Source organism: Danaus plexippus, chromosome 8 (genome assembly GCF_018135715.1).
Source record: "Danaus plexippus chromosome 8, MEX_DaPlex, whole genome shotgun sequence".
Classification (NCBI taxonomy): Eukaryota; Metazoa; Arthropoda; class Insecta; order Lepidoptera; family Nymphalidae; genus Danaus; species Danaus plexippus.
In genome coordinates this window covers 10,142,707-10,158,566 of record NC_083542.1, presented here as the reverse complement: position 1 = coordinate 10,158,566, position 15,860 = coordinate 10,142,707, and the positions used below count along the sequence as shown (strand labels likewise).

General features: G+C 39.7%; 2 protein-coding genes across 5 annotated transcripts; one reads left to right on the top strand and one right to left on the bottom strand.

Annotated features, from left to right (window-relative positions):
* Positions 1-2,358: 2,358 nt before the first annotated feature.
* Positions 2,359-4,827, bottom strand: LOC116774430 (uncharacterized). The gene is given in 7 exon segments (XM_032667164.2): positions 2,359-2,712; positions 2,795-2,880; positions 2,883-2,964; positions 4,033-4,175; positions 4,259-4,395; positions 4,510-4,589; positions 4,674-4,827. Coding segments are annotated over 6 exon segments (837 nt in total). The 5' UTR covers positions 4,587-4,589; positions 4,674-4,827; the 3' UTR covers positions 2,359-2,400.
* Positions 4,828-5,086: 259 nt separating this feature from the next.
* LOC116771668 (WD repeat domain phosphoinositide-interacting protein 2) lies at positions 5,087-14,174 on the top strand. 4 transcript variants are annotated; one of them, XM_032663583.2, is made up of 7 exons: positions 5,087-5,394; positions 6,632-6,793; positions 8,181-8,271; positions 8,346-9,132; positions 9,737-9,796; positions 10,159-10,206; positions 13,502-13,643. In XM_032663583.2, the coding sequence occupies exons 1-6, from the start codon at positions 5,318-5,320 to the stop codon at positions 10,185-10,187; spliced, it is 1,206 nt and encodes a 401-aa protein (XP_032519474.1). In that variant the 5' UTR covers positions 5,087-5,317; the 3' UTR covers positions 10,188-10,206; positions 13,502-13,643. The 4 variants fall into 4 exon arrangements, with proteins under 4 accessions (XP_032519474.1, XP_032519455.1, XP_032519482.1 ...); XM_032663564.2 differs by lacking the exon at positions 10,159-10,206 and having other exon boundaries at positions 13,502-14,174; XM_032663591.2 differs by lacking the exon at positions 9,737-9,796.
* The last annotated feature ends 1,686 nt before the right edge of the window (positions 14,175-15,860 follow it).

Here is a 15,860-nt window from a genome sequence, read left to right as displayed (position 1 = left end):
TAATAAAATTTTACGAACTTTAAGGGATGTTAAGCATCAGACCACACACGCTGTATAATGATTCTGAAAGTTAATACGCTTGAAAGCAACAAAAAAAAGGGATAAAATCACATCAATGTATTTTCGTTAAAACTTACTTTGTACATCATATGTTGATCTTTTATTCGTTTTTTAACAAATACTTGTGATATTATTATCTCCTAGTAGTGTAGTTAACGAAATCATTATAATAATTATATCCTAGAAATAAAGTTATTTTACCTCAAAACGTTGCACCACTATATTAAACGGTCTTGTACCGGGATGACTGGCTCAAAGTCTCTAATTTGAGTCGCTTTAAAATAACAAGTGTTGAATAAGGAACGACAAAGCGAAGATTACAAAATTATACAGTTCAACACTTTTAACTTCTTAACACAAATGTTTACTGTTTCTGCCAAGTTGTTTTTATACGCTGTGCTTGAGGGCTTTCTGTTTTTATTTCCAAACCCTTTTGATAGAGGAACAAGAGCAGAAATTGTGGTGTAGGTACAGAAAGAAGAAAAGGACTAAAAGAGATATGCTTAAATAAGTGACATACGTTAATATATATATATACATGAGATCGACCAGAGTATTGGGATCCTTGGGGTTGACATAGCGAACAACGTTCAATTCAAACGGAGACATTCGGAGGATTAGGCTAAACTAGCCTCTAAAAAACCAAGGGTACTGTGTAGAACAACGCAGTACTTCACACCGGGACACTTGCTTTTATTATATAAAGCACAGGTTCGTCCCCACATGGAGTAAGCTTCTCATCTCTGGTCCGGTGCCCCACAGTACCAACTTCTTCCACTTGACTCCATACAACGTCGGGTTGTTCGTATTGTCAACCATCCCCTCACAGACGATTTAGAATTCTTAAGCCTCCGAAGGGATGTAGGCTCCCTCTGTATGTTCTATCGCCTTTACAACGGGGAGAGCTCCGAGGAACTGTTTGATATAGTGCCATCGTCACCATTCTACCAGCTCGCTACTTGCGTAGTCCGTAGGATTGGATTTCATCCACGTCACCTAGATGCATTCAGTTTCAAAACTGACGAGGGTCGCGGTCATTTATTCCACGCACGTGCAGGATATGGAATGATCTTCCGGCCGAGATAATCCCAGAGAGCTACAACATGGGGTCTTTCAAACATTAATTTTCAGGTGGCCTCTCCACAAACTAGGTCGGAAACGTCTCTACAACACCTCTTATGTTGCAACTGTACACGGGCTTCTATCCGTCAGGTATATCTGGCCGTTTCCCCCTTTGAGTCATACAATAAAAAATATATGTCAATTTACTACGAAATAGTATAAAATAAAATTACATATCAGAAGCTAATTGTGAGAGATGTTTCTTACGTCGATGTTTAAAGGAAAGTGCACTTGGACTCTGGTCGTAAACAAAAAATGGGTGTGAGCAAAAAACAAAAAAGGTGTGTACCTTGGACAGAGAAGGATTTACGATGAAAAATAAATATAAATAATGGTAAATCCATCATTGCAGCATCACTAGCAAGCATCAACACTCGGCGAATTTTAGAAAGGCACCTTTAATTAAAGAAATTGACAACTGGTCACACTGTGTGTTTAAAATTCCAAACGAGACGCACACATATGAGATATTACAATATTTTTGAGAAGTGACATCACATCGCGTGCGCTCCTCCAGAACTAGATTTTTCTCTGTTTAATCATACGAAGAATCCTGAGACGGTTTGTTAAAGTATGACGAACCAGCTCCGCTTCCCCATCTCAAGGTCAATATCCAAAAATACTTGGTCACTATTCTACGAGGAAGTTTGACCATTAAGTTCTAACAAATAAGTCTAGATTTATATACTTTTTGATATAGCAAAGACTTATTTCAAAACTATGTTCAGTGTTATTATTTTACCTACTTTTCTTCCACATCCTAAAAGATATCTCATACAGCTCGAACCATGACTGGAGACATACAAATGTTAAATGATAATAACCGAGTGGTTCAGCTCACGGCCGCACTGGCGGGGAGGCGGCGCTAGTGGCGGTAGTATTACAGTATAGTATTACTGCATATATTCCATAAATAGTATTAGATCAAATCATGAATCAAATGAAATTATAAGTGAAATGTATAAGTGAGTATCGGTCAGTCAGAACACATCGATGTAGGGTTAGCAGCTGATGTGTAGAGTCTGTAATGCTTTTTTGTATGTGTGTAGTGTGCGCCGGCTACCACAATAGGCCATAACTTACACGCACCATAAGATAATACAGAAATCTACAAAGCAAGTCGTTTTTTAACTAATACTAAATAGAAGCTCCCCTAAGGGGAACAAATCACTAGACTCTGTGGGTACAGTTTTATTAAAACACTATAGTCAAGTATCTTCATGAGTCTACTTTCTTGCCTCGTGTCCGCGTCTTGTTCGCTTCCAGCCGCTTCTGTTTCTTGATAGTCCTGTACGCGGCCACCACGTCAAGTCGAGCCTGCTCCCTTCTCTCCTTCTCCCTGATCTCGGCGCCGCCCCCCGCCGCCCCTGCGGCCCCCGTAAGGATCCCTGTGAGGAGGAGTTGTCGTCGACCAGGTCTCTGTGCGCCGCCTGTCGTCTTCCCGTGTCTGGGCGGCGGCAGGGCAGGCGGCGCGTGCGTCACTTCCCCGAACGACACGCGCTCGTACACCAGCTCCGGACGCGACGCCTCCTATCACAGAAGGGACTACGTTAATGGTCGCGGCTCCATCACTCACCGGCGTAATGTGTACACAGAACCCTTGTTGTCGAACCTCTTTCGCCTTCTTTCGTTCCTGTTTCTTAACTGCTAGTCTCTGTACTCGCCCGAGCCTCGGCTCCTGCTGCTGGTTGCCATCTTCTTCTTCTTTTTTTGTCTCCTTCTCTCTCTCCAGTCTTCCATGAACGCCCCTCTCCCATCCTCGCGGTCCTCTTCCTGCAGCATCTGTGGAAGTGTTACAACCAAGTACCAATAAAGGATAGAATGTATAAGTCAATAAAGTTATCAACATTTGTTATGTTTTTAAATTAGGTATCTGAGTGAATCTGTTGTCATAATAAGATGCAGGTAGTTGGCTCCTCCACTTCTGGCATCTTTGTAGCTTCTGTCATACTTGGGTTACTTCCTCATTCATAGTTCTTTGGTTAAATTGATTATTATGTTAGTGACTATTTATCTCTGCTCTTTGAAATAATTTCACAATATGTTTTGGAGCCATTTTATTTTCAATACTTAACTATTTTAATCACTAAATTTCTTAAGCAATATTTTTGAATGTTATGGTAGTATGCTAGAATGTCTAGGACTATTTTATCGAGGAGACCTTAACCAAAAACAGAATTAATTCTCAAATAATCAAATTTCCATATTATGAGGAAAACAAATATTTTTGATGCTATTGTTATATGAAGGAGTTATGTTCGGAAGGAGTTTTTAAAAAGAAATTTTTGCACTTGCTTTAATATTATATTATTAATTCAAGCATTAAAATATAAAAAAAATATTTAGAAATAGATTTGACTTATGACCGACTTGTATCCAGACTTCCTGCCAAGTGATTATAAATGAAAAATAAATATCTTTATTATATGTGATCTGTTTTGATCTACAATCTGAGAATGCCTTGGTAGAAGTCCTGTCAGCCTTACCACATACATCTCAGGGGTATAACAGTATGAAGGAAAAAATAATCTGCACAGAAAAAATTGGGCAGAAATGTGTCATCTTTTAGGAATTTCATGTTAATGAAATTTAGAATTAAAAGACATGAAGATTACTTAAATGTATGTTTCACAAATTTTCAAAAAAAAGCACAAATTAGATGAATTACAAAATAAAAAATAATAATTTCAGTCAGGAACTAAACTCAGAAATAACTACATAAATTCTCTCCTTCGTCTCAACAGTCTCACATGTGTGATAAGATTTAAAATTATATTACACTTAAACTCATACAGATTGTCCATTTTTTTATGTTTAATACATGATTGAAAATCAAAATATAACACTCACAGGGTAGTCCAAGTGATCTGTTGGTTCATTCAGAGCACGGATTGCACTGTTTATACGAAGAGAGAAGCCCCGACCGGTTTCACCAGGCAACTGTTTCAATTTGGAGATGGGATTTCCTCCTGCACTTGTTTTTATTGATGCATCTATAGAAAAATACAAGTTAATAAAGAAATTCTTGTCAAATAATCAAACTGCGACTCACAATCGATATATATTTATGACCTACTCGTAGAACAATTTTTCTTTTCCTTTTTTTTTACTAAATCTTGGTTTTTATTTTGAAACGCGAATAGTTGCGTCAGTGAGCGGGGCACCGGTTGTTCATCGGGGTCCTTGGGAGGAGCGTTGATTTTGCCTTTTAAACTAAGAATACAACCAAAAAAAAAAGTTTCTGCATAAACAAATTTAACATTATAACAAAACAAAAAAGTTAAATATCTAATGTTCACGAAATTAATTTAAAAGAAATTTACTAACCTTTGTAATCGTCTAGCTTGCTGTATTAAAGGATCTTTAACTCCTCGGTGTTTTTTAGCAGGAATTTTCCGTCCCATTTTCTATAAGGTGATAAAAGAATAACCCATTTAAATAATATTAATTCAGGGTTAAAAGTAAACACGTGGTTTTTCTATTTGTAATACCTCTATCGACTATTGGCTATGTGTATAAAATTTTATGTTTGTTGTTACCAGCTACGTCTTTCGTTGATATTTGACAATTGTGAATTGACAAAAGAATTATTGTCATAATTTAGAGACATTAGACAACAGTGATTCGTCAAGAAATAATGTAGCAAGTAAACTGTTAAAAAAAATAACGAGGTAATTTAATTAATTTCAGTCAAATTAACTAATTTAAATATTCATTCATTATATGATCATATTTAAGATTAAACAGTTTTTGTAACATTACCAAAATCTTCTATATAATCATTATGTCTAATTACTGGACTTTTAATTCATAAAATAAAAATATATTAAAAAAAAAAAAAATGTACGATTCTCCTGCCACCTATATATCAATTTCGGAAAATTGAACTATATTGAAAGTCGTCCATTGATATAGCGATTAGCGAACGAATGATTTGAGTCGTGCGGGAGGGGGCTTGTTTTTAGCAGTAAGCAAGGTCGTTCTTTGTGTCAAAAAATTGTTCCTCTGACGAACACTTCAATTTTGTTATTAAAACAAGTGAGTGACTGTTTGTGCTCAATAACAAAGGTCGTAGTTTGCGTATGCCTTTAGTTAAAATAAGTTATTAACATAACTCGTCATTTTGAACGCTCCAATGAGTTTGGGAGGAGGTCATAGCACAGAGGGATCAAATGCAGGAGGAATATTTGTACAATTCAACCAGGACTGCACGTAAGTTAAATATTTAAAATTATTTTACGATAAAGAACAGGCGATGAAGTTGTGATACGTTCATATCGAAGGGCTTGTAAATACGTCATCACAGTCGAAGCATTAAGTCCAGCTGTAGGTTCTTTGAGGATCAAGGTTGCTGATCATAGCATTGCTATCGTAGAGAGCTGGGACCCGGGGTCATGTATCTCAGCGCCTCTCTCAACAATCAAACGCAATTGCTGTTACTGTGCTATGATGCAATCTGTCAATGCCAGCTTTTTCGCAACGAGAAACTGGGCTCAGTTGTAAACAAACAATTTTTTTCATAACAAGATGTAAATAAAGAGATGTTAAAGAATACGTAAATTTTATTATTATTAGTTTTACATATGAAGTGACAGTGTTGCACAACTACAGTCTACACTCTACAGTATTAGTCACCCTCTGATAGTGTAGTTTCTTTGTGAACAGCTGATTTTTGTTTTGGTTTGTAGATCAAATTTGTTCACCTGCATTGTATTATTAGTAAATGTTTTTACATTTAGAAAACATTCTCAGTTGTCCTATTTTAATTGATTTCTTATAGAAAGGTTATTTTTTTTTTAAGTATAATTATATAAATAATTTTAGTTTATAGAATTAATATGCATTTTCATATTGTCCCAACTAAAATAAATAAATAGTAAGAATGTATGGAAATAATGTGGTTGTCATTGAATCGTTGTGTTCGTGTTGTTTGAATATTTTTTGTTCGTGTATTCTTTAGAGGATCTACTTGATAATGTCTCCTTCTCTCACCACTTTGACTGTTCTCGGACCATTGTATTCTTTTTTAGTTCTATTATTTACATTTAATTAGTTTATTGAAACCAAATTGGTTTAATCGTTAGCGCCTTCTTATGTTACTTCACTTTTTGATATTATATTTTGTACAGGAAATGGTTGGTGAGGATTAACACCTATCATATATTATATTGTTTTTTAATATAACTTCTACTACACATAAAATGACATAATTATGTGTGGCCATAGCGGTCAATGATATTAAGTTGACCATCATAAAGTATTTGGAGTTTTACATGGCACATAGAACAAATTATGAGACTATTAAGGATTGCAACACACAAGGAAGGCATTTTGTTAAGCCTTGAACATTAGCGACTTTGTGACGAAAACTGTTCACAAAACATTCCATGTTGTATGAAGGTATAGTTTGATGTCGAGGTTAGTGTCAGTGTAGTGGAGATGTTTGCAGGTCGCTGGTGGCCGGCAGCAGTAGCGGCTACCACCTGTTCGCGCTCACTCCGGACGATGGTGTGGAGGAGATCTACGCCAGTCGCTCAGGACTCGACACGTGCTTCGTGGACCGTCTCTTCAGCAGCTCGCTGGTGGCCGTGGTCACAGTCTCCGCTCCGAGGTGCGTGTTCCGACTAGCACACAGTTGACGTGTCGTTAGTATTCCGTAGGTGTCGCGACCTCTAACATTGCGTCGCCGCGCTCTCTATTATTTGCTGAAGACCGTCACCTTGGACCTCATATAATAATTTTAATGCGATTCAATTCGTATGTATTGTTCGTATGAAATCTCTCTTTTAAGTTTTATTAAAAAAATAGATTTGATAAAAATTCATTATTTACATTTTTAGCGTTATTCCGCAGTCCACAGTCCACATGAACGAATCAATACTCTTATAATGTCTAGTGTATACTCAGCTGTTGGAGTTACTAATTGATCTTTTGTTTTGGGGAGCGTCTCGGTGTTAGTTTATCATATCCTATTATATTGTTGTTGAAAAAATTGGGATAACGACCTGTTGTTTGTATCGGCGAGTGAACTTTATCAGTGTCTAACTCACCGAAACAGTGAAATAATTCTTTTAACCGTTTGTCGAATATTAAGCCTAATTTCATTTCAATCTATTTAATCGACATTCAGTTTTTCTGAAAGCCTTTCGAAACATTTGGTGAACTCGACATTTAGTGTACAGTAATAAGACGCGTAGTAAACATCTTAGAGAGACATCCTGCGGTGGGCTACTGAGATGTAACGTGTTTCGTTTGATGAACCGAGATGTGTATCTCATAGTGAGAAACGGCTGATACATGATGTAGGAGACAACGAATTAAAACGAAATTTAAGTGGTGCGTAATGTTAGTTAGCTGGCCTAAGATAAGAATCACAACACCCAATGACGCCGCTCACATAAGTTGTTCCAGCTGGCTGCAGTAAGATTATCAAAACAATAGAATGGTCCACGTCTTATTATGCAACATGAATAAACTCGTCTCCGAGTTCAGAACATGTTATGAACTCTCTATGAACCACACTTTCATCAGACCGGTATGCTTGACGTCACTATGTCAGACTCCTCCTTTCCATCATCACCTTATACCATATGTACTGTTTCTTGAAACTCCACAGAAATTAGTACAAGAGTGTCTCGTCTGGTGTCCGCGCCGGTAACCGACTACACCGCGGTGTATTCAAAATAAAAACGGGCCGTAGTCATTGATATTAAAAGAATCCGTCATTATAACGAGAGCGATGATTTAATGAAATAAGAATTATATTTTAAAGAGTAATTATTGAAATTGAACAAAAAGCGAACGTTACCGTAGTTCAGTGGGGCTTGAATGAACACTCGCTTTACAAAATAACTGAGAATGTAACTGCAACATCGCGGCGGTTTTTACTTCATAGGAGATAAATAAAAATACTACATACAGGCTCTCTCTAGTATTTGCCGTGCGATTCAACAATAACAACGACCAAGTAATGTGTCCTCACACGTTTAATGTTGCAGGAAGTTAATAGTATGTCACTACAAGAAAGGCACCGAGATATGTAACTACAGCTACAGCAACACTATACTCGCCGTCAAGCTGAACAGATCCGTGAGTCCTTTATCGCCGAAGAGTGTACCGGCATGTGAGTGGATCGATGACGTCATTCATTTCCACCATTACAGAGGCTGATCGTGTGTCTGGAGGAGTCGCTGCACATCCACAACATCCGCGACATGAAGATCCTGCACACAATCCGGGACACGCCTCCCAACCCTCGAGGACTGTGCGCGCTGTCCCCTTGCGTCGAGAGATGTCTCGTGGCGTACCCCGGATCGAGCGCGGTGGGGGAGGTGCAGATCTTCGACGCCGTCCACCTGAACGCCAAGTGCGTGATCGGAGCCCACGACAGTCCCCTGGCCGCCCTGGCCTGGTCCATGTGCGGGAAACGCCTCGCCACCGCCTCCGAGCGCGGGACGGTGATTCGCGTATTCGCGGTGCCCGAGCGCACGCGACTCTACGAGTTCCGACGTGGCGTGAAGCGCTGCGTGTCCATAGCCTGCCTGGCCTTCAGCGCCTGCGGGGCGTACCTGGCGGCCACCTCCAACACGGAGACCGTGCACGTGTTCCGGCTGAGGGAGGGCGCACCGCCGCCGCCCGCAGAGGACGCGGCCGCGCCGCCCGACGGCTGGATGGACTGGCTGTCACAGGCGGTGTCGCGCGGCGTCACCTACCTGCCGCCGCAGTTCACGGACGTGCTGACTCAGGGCCGAGCGTTCGCCGCGGCTCGTCTCCCGCGGCCCGCGCGCCACGCCGTGGCCGCCGTCACGAGCTCGGCACGCGCCCTGCGGCTGGTGGTGGCCACGGCGGACGGGGACGTGTACGTCTTCGGTCTGGACGCGGCCGAGGGCGGCGAGTGTCCGCTGCTACGCACCCACCGCCTGCTGGAGCGCTCTCCCTCCGTCACCGAAGGTACGTGTCATGTCGTGTCGTCTGGCGTCGTGTCGTGTCGTGTCGGCCGTGCGCACACGCGCGTCTCCTCGTCTCTCCCCGCCTCACCTCACCTCTCGTTTCTGTTTCTGATCCTTGAAGCCGCTGCTCCTACTACGTTTTTATTATTATTGTTTGATTCCTTTTAGAACTCTGACCCTCGTCTCGATGGTAGATGTCACTCCCTCGTCAGAAGCCTCCCTGATTTTACTTCTACCACTAGAATGAATTATCTATTTCCGTAGTAGTTTCTGCTGCACATATACTTTATTTATTCATTCTCTGCTCGGTCAAAACCTTCTAACCTCTATATATTATATCTTTGAACCGTTTTCTTCACGAACCGACTGTAGGTAACAAATTTTATATCTATGTATACTTGAATTACTATACTCATTCTTTTTAGTACTATGTATGAAATCCAGCAGAAAAATAACTTATCTAAATTTATAACTTAGGTATATTTATGTATAAATTTATAAGTCCCCCAAAACGTCCACACGAAGCGAGCGCCCGTCGCCGTCGCCGTATATTTAAGGCCACGTGCGGCGGCGACGAGCGCTCGCTCACTACTGGTTCCCCGCAGCCCCGGCCGGCTGCAGGTACGCGGGCGCGCTACGGGGACGTCTCCCGGACCACATGACAGGTAGCTAGAGCCCGCACCCTGCCCCGCCCGCCGCTCTCTCTGGCCGTGACTCGCCCTTATTCCACATCACCGACATGCCCGGACGCTTGCCTGCCTCCCTTTTCGCCCTCATCCCCCTACCGTTACCCCCACCCTTCCCCCATCCCCCGACCCCGCGCTTGCCCAGCACTGCCCCGTCGTTCGTGAGCCCTCAATGCCCGCGAGCGATCGGGGCTGGTCGTCTGCTTGCTGTTTATATTTTATATTTGATGTGTTCTCGGATAGCGTAAGTACTCATATTTTGACAAACGAATCGAGTGAGCCTCGTTTCTAACAATCTGGCGTAGACAATCTTCTCACTTTAGTTATTTTTGGCTCACTAGAGGCCACGGCGGATGAGCAGCAAGACTGAGGTGGCGTCGCTGCGGGGGGTACGTATCACGTCGGACGGAAAGACGGATGCACTGACTGTCGGATATATAGATAAATTGATGAACGAATGTTTAGACAGATTGACAGCTAGAAATATAGATAGACTGAAAGACGAATATATACATAGATTGACAGTTAGAAATATAGATAGACTGAACGACGAATACAGAGATAGATTGACAGTTAGAAATATAGATAGAGAACGACGAATACAGAGATAGATTGACAGTTACAAATATAGATGGACTGAACGACGAATACAGAGATAGATTGACAGTTATAAATAAAGATAGACTAAACGACGAATATATACATAGATTGACAGTTAGAAATAAAGATAGACTGAATGACGAATACAGAGATAGATTGACAGTTAGAAATATAGATAGACTGAACGACGAATACAGAGATAGATTGACAGTTAGAGATATAGATAGACTAAACGACGAATATATACATAGATTGACAGTTAGAAATAAAGATAGACTGAATGACGAATACAGAGATAGATTGACAGTTACAAATATAGATGGACTGAACGACGAATACAGAGATAGATTGACAGTTAGAAATAAAGATAGACTGAATGACGAATACAGAGATAGATTGACAGTTAGAAATATAGATAGACTGAACGACGAATACAGAGATAGATTGACAGTTAGAGATATATTACTAGACTGACGGCGAATGACACTCATGAAGAACGGACTAAAGCTCATGAAGAAGACGATATTATGGAGTATTGTTAGAATTTTGAATTAAAAGAACATGTTGATATTGAACAATATACATAGGAGACAGGGTCCCCTTACCTCCGAGTATACCCTTGAAGATAAGATAGTTAAAAACAAAAAAATACTTTTCAAAATGGCGACGATCTAAGACAATATGGATTATCGTTGTTATTGATTAATTATTATTGTTCCCAATATAAGTAAAATGTGGCGAGAATTATTCAGTTTTCAGAACTATAGTACCTTATAAAGGTTCTTCAACAAGAAAAATGTCAAACGTACCGTATTGTAGTCTCATCTGTAACGTGTTCGTGTTCGAAGCTCCTCATACGTTCTGTCCACTCATCTCCATACCGATATGTTTCTGCTCCTGTTATTTAAAAGACGACGACCTTCCGACGGTCGACTGAGCGCCGTTCGTAACGTTCGCAGCCTCAGATCAGTCTTCATGAACCCGCAGGAACTCTTAAAGTCCGTTCTGTGCCATGACTTTTGTTTGTAGTGTTTGCGAAGGCTCCTCCGGCGAGTGTTCATGAACACTGAACGGCATTTGTGTACCACCACCATAAACACTAACCACATGTAAATACTCACTCGAACGAAACTATTGTTGCAACATGTTTGTAAGTAGAATATTGAATGTGATTTTCTAATAAACTCATTTAATATATTTCTGTAGGCTGTAACAGGAAGATGAACTTTCGTTTGTTTGTTAACCCGCGCCATCCTGGCCGGGCGGTGGATGTGAGTATTAAAGTCTGTAGTGCGTCCCGTAGCGTCCGTGACTCGTGCTCAGTGCGGCGTCTCCCTTAGTTAGTCTTAAATTATAGGTAATGTTAAGATGTTGTTAGATGTTGAAGTGGATTCTTGATGTGGGGCCGTCCATTAATCACGTGAGGTTGGAAAGGGGGGAGGGGGTATATATAAAATCACGAAATATCACAGAGGGGTGGGGGGGTTGCAATAATATATCACGTATATTTATTTTTTCGGGATACTGAATCGAAAAGCGGCGTTCGTCTTTTTGGCCTCACGCTAACTTGCCAGCCAGCCAGCCAGCACATGCCAGCGGTGTTCTTTGTACTTCTGTACCAAGAAAAAAGCTAAGGCTCGTGTGAATTCTTGTCATATGCAACCAAATCCGAGCAATAATAGTGAGGTGTACCATGTTCGTCCTAGCCGCATCCTCACGCGACGATCAAACGGTAGATCGAGAGATATTCTCTGCGTAGTGTGCGAAAACGATGACGCCTTGACTTGAGTGGCTTGACGAAACGGATGTTGATCTTCAACCAAGCACTGTGCCAACTTCTGACTTGCAAGATGCTTTATATCCAGTTATTGGTGTAGAAGAACATCTGACGAACCCGTGGTCTGAGGATACTGCACATTAAAGCTGTCTACATTTAAACGTTATAATAATAATTATTGTAGTCTTTAATTTTCTATAATAGAATTAGATTATACCGAAAGCTGTATTTTATAAATATTTAAAAATAGTTACGAAATTGTGTAGTTACTAAAAACACACGTGATAGAGTAAGGGAGGGGGGTAGTATTAAACCAAACCATGTATCACCAAGCGGGAGGGAGGGTGAGAGAAAACTAACTGTTTAAGTTCAATTTCCAGTGAGTTAAAGCTTTTTAAATGATAAAAAATATTGATCCGACTTGAACGTTACCTCAGAAGAATCTCTTGTTTTTTTACTTCATTCTTTGTTGTTATTGTTTTAATATTTATTTTATTAGTAAGTATTTTACCACACATATTGAATCTTAAGTGGAATCCCACATACGTAGCGTTGATCTCTGTCAATAGCTGCTATATTTATATATTTCTTCATTCCACTGTTTTCTCTAATCAGCATCAAGATATATTCAGTTGAATTTTTCCGATATTTGAGGGTCTTTGACCAGTTTCCTCACATCTCCAACAACCTCTTTTTTGTTGCTGCAGTAGTTGAACGTTGGGACTTTTTATACGTAACATGATAATTAAAACCAGATTGTTGTTATACGCTTGAGTACTTGAAAGTTCATCTTCCTAGAACTCGGCCGAAGATTCCACCATTTTTCATATCTTAGTGCTTTTTCACATTCAAGTGTTCAAAATCGTATCGTAATATGAATTAGAGAAGCGCATTAAGTCATTAGTCCAGATGAATAACTAATAAGACGTTAATTTTAATGTGAAATAGTACTTAAAAATAGTAAATGTTTTTATTGTTTGATGTCAGACGAAAGAGGGAATTGAATGTTTAGTGTAGAGGCGGCGGGTCTGGTCGTTTGTTCAGGTTATGTACACACTTGTAAATATAACATTCATTTGTACCGACGACAGAGTCCCGCGATATAAAACCACGCCGTTTTCAGTTCCTGAGATTGAATTAGTTGACGGTGACTCGTTCACAGACATCGTTTTAATGGAAAAAGATACAGAAACTGAAAACTGTGTAGTGTAGCGTCAGGCGGCCGTGTGTGAGTGTATGTGTGTGTGTCAGTGTATGTGTGTGTGTGTATGTGTGGGCGGCCTGTGTCAACCTGTTCCCGTGTACAGAGTCGGAGCGCGCCTTGGAGCTGGGCTCGGCGCTGGCCGGCTCGCCTCCGCGAGGTTCTTTCGATCTCCGCGACCACAAACACTTCCCGCCGATGAGAGCCCCCGCGACGCAGGCCTCCGCCCCCGCCGGGGACGTTCCGCCCTCCACAGGCGACAACTGAAGAGGAAGACGCTCCCTCCGGCCTTCGCCGGCGGACGGACGGACGAATCTTTTTGTATATATTTATATATATAATGGTTGTGCGTCCGTCGAGACGTACTTGTACAATATGAAAATGTAATCTTAATGTTAGAATATCAGTTGTGATAGTTGGGTTCGATGGCCGGCTGTGCTCGGCTGTGCTGTGCGTGTGTTCTTCGTCTGCCGATGGATGTTTGTGTCACGTCTGTATAAAAAAATATTAAAAAAAATCAATGTAATAAAAAAAACAGCGACGTTCCTTCGTCGTAATAGTGACCGGTGACACGAGGCTTCACATATCAGTACCTATGACTTCACCGTCAACAGAGTACATACAATAAAATAAATATTTAAAGAAGTATGTATTGTCGTGTTGAGTATTTTTTTAATATATTAATTCAATTTGGATTTCAATAATGTGCAGTTGATAGGTCTTCGTCTCGTCTGTCGCTTTAAAAATATATTGTAAATAATAAATTTTATTAAATTAAATTGCGATGTTTTATTCCCTTATCGATTCGTTTTTTTCTAATGAAGCGTTATGATAGAGAAAGAACTTCTTACCGATAAACAATGCAAATAAAAAATGGGGAACACGCTATGACCACAGCGAACGCAGATAGGTCCCACGAAGAGTGAATTAAAAAGTTTAATATATACATTTTATTTCACAAAATTTTAGAAAGAAGCGTAATACTTTACATATGAAAAGGCATCTCGACCATCTTCTCTGTTGTTTCTTCGCGTCATTTACAAATTACATGATCATACTTAACTAAAGGCAAACTTTCATCACTGTATAATGACTAAAATTGTAAGAGTGCTTAATGATAAAGCTATTTGGTTGAAAACATAAAATAAATCTGAGCCGGAGGTAGCGACTAGCAACAATCTCTCTGTCAGAACACGGGAAAGTTCTGCGTATTTTGATTAAATAATAAAAAAATTATAGGATTGTTATTTTTAGGATAAGATTATGCAAGTAGGCATTTAAAACTAGCTTAGTAAATATGTAATTCTTTCAAAATGAGTAACAAATAAAAAAAATATGAAATTATCTAAATTCAAGTTGAAACAGCGTTTTCAGTTGTAAATTCCTACCAACGCATATGCCAGCACGAGCGAACATTGGCGAATGGAAACTGGAAACTAATTGCTAATTTGCAAGATTGTGGTCCGTCTACCAGTAGGCATACTCACCTCGTGCAGGCGTCCTCGCCGTGTTGTAATACCTTCATCAGACAATCTAAAAATACATTATTCCAACACTTGTCCTGACTTTTACAGCCTATCAAAAACAAAGTCAATTTAAATCATTATGCCCGAACACATTCATAATGTACGGATCCTCAGAGTGGAGGTCGGTTATGGACCCGTTGAACTAAAATTCTAAGTCCTAGGAATGATTTTTCTATATTGTCTCATCGAATTCATGGCAGTTTTCAGAACTAAGTATTTGGGTGAACGTTAGACCCTTGAAAAATTAAGAAACGTAATTAAAGGAAATAATTTTTTTCTAAATTACATTATATTACATATAAAATATGAGAGGTAAAGGTACCTAATCAATAATCATAAAGTCGCGCATAAAGTTGAGTTCGAGTCGAGGTCAATAAAAAGTAAAAAATATGATAAGAAACTTTATTATTCCCATGTTGTACTATCTGTGACCTCTAAGCTTGGTGTACACTCTAGATTCTGAACGAGACACGCAAATACAAATTATAATAAAATAGGAGAGTTATGCAAATTAGGTTTTTCCATTTCTTCTAATTTGGTTATAAAAATTACAAATAAAAAGGTAGAGAGATAATGTAATTTAGAATGCTGTTTCTTTTAGAGTTATTAATAAAAAACGCTCCGTAGCTAGGTTATGACGTCACAGAAACGTCACAGGAATTCATCGCCTTTTTAAATATCACCGGTTTTTAATATCAAACTAATATGTCATGTCTGTGAGTGATCGAACATTCTTAATGTTTTTGTTTTAAGAGAGAAGAAATCATTGAAAGTACAAGTCCAAAATATTTATTTTCCTCGTTAACATTAGCCGATAACCGATCATAAAACATTCTTCTCATCCATCGCACGATTAGTTTATTATAGAAATTAGAACCCGTACACTTTAAAACAATAGTCAGTATGTACGTCTAGAGGGGAATTCCGCTATCCCCTGCC

Coding starts and splice junctions, on each gene's coding strand:
- LOC116771668 (XM_032663564.2), top strand. CDS start 5,318: ATGAGTTTGGGAGGAGGTCATAGCACAGAGGGATCAAATGCAGGAGGA. Junction 6,794..8,180: donor GTCACAGTCTCCGCTCCGAG/GTGCGTGTTCCG, acceptor TTAATGTTGCAG/GAAGTTAATAGTATGTCACT. Junction 8,272..8,345: donor CCGTCAAGCTGAACAGATCC/GTGAGTCCTTTA, acceptor CCACCATTACAG/AGGCTGATCGTGTGTCTGGA.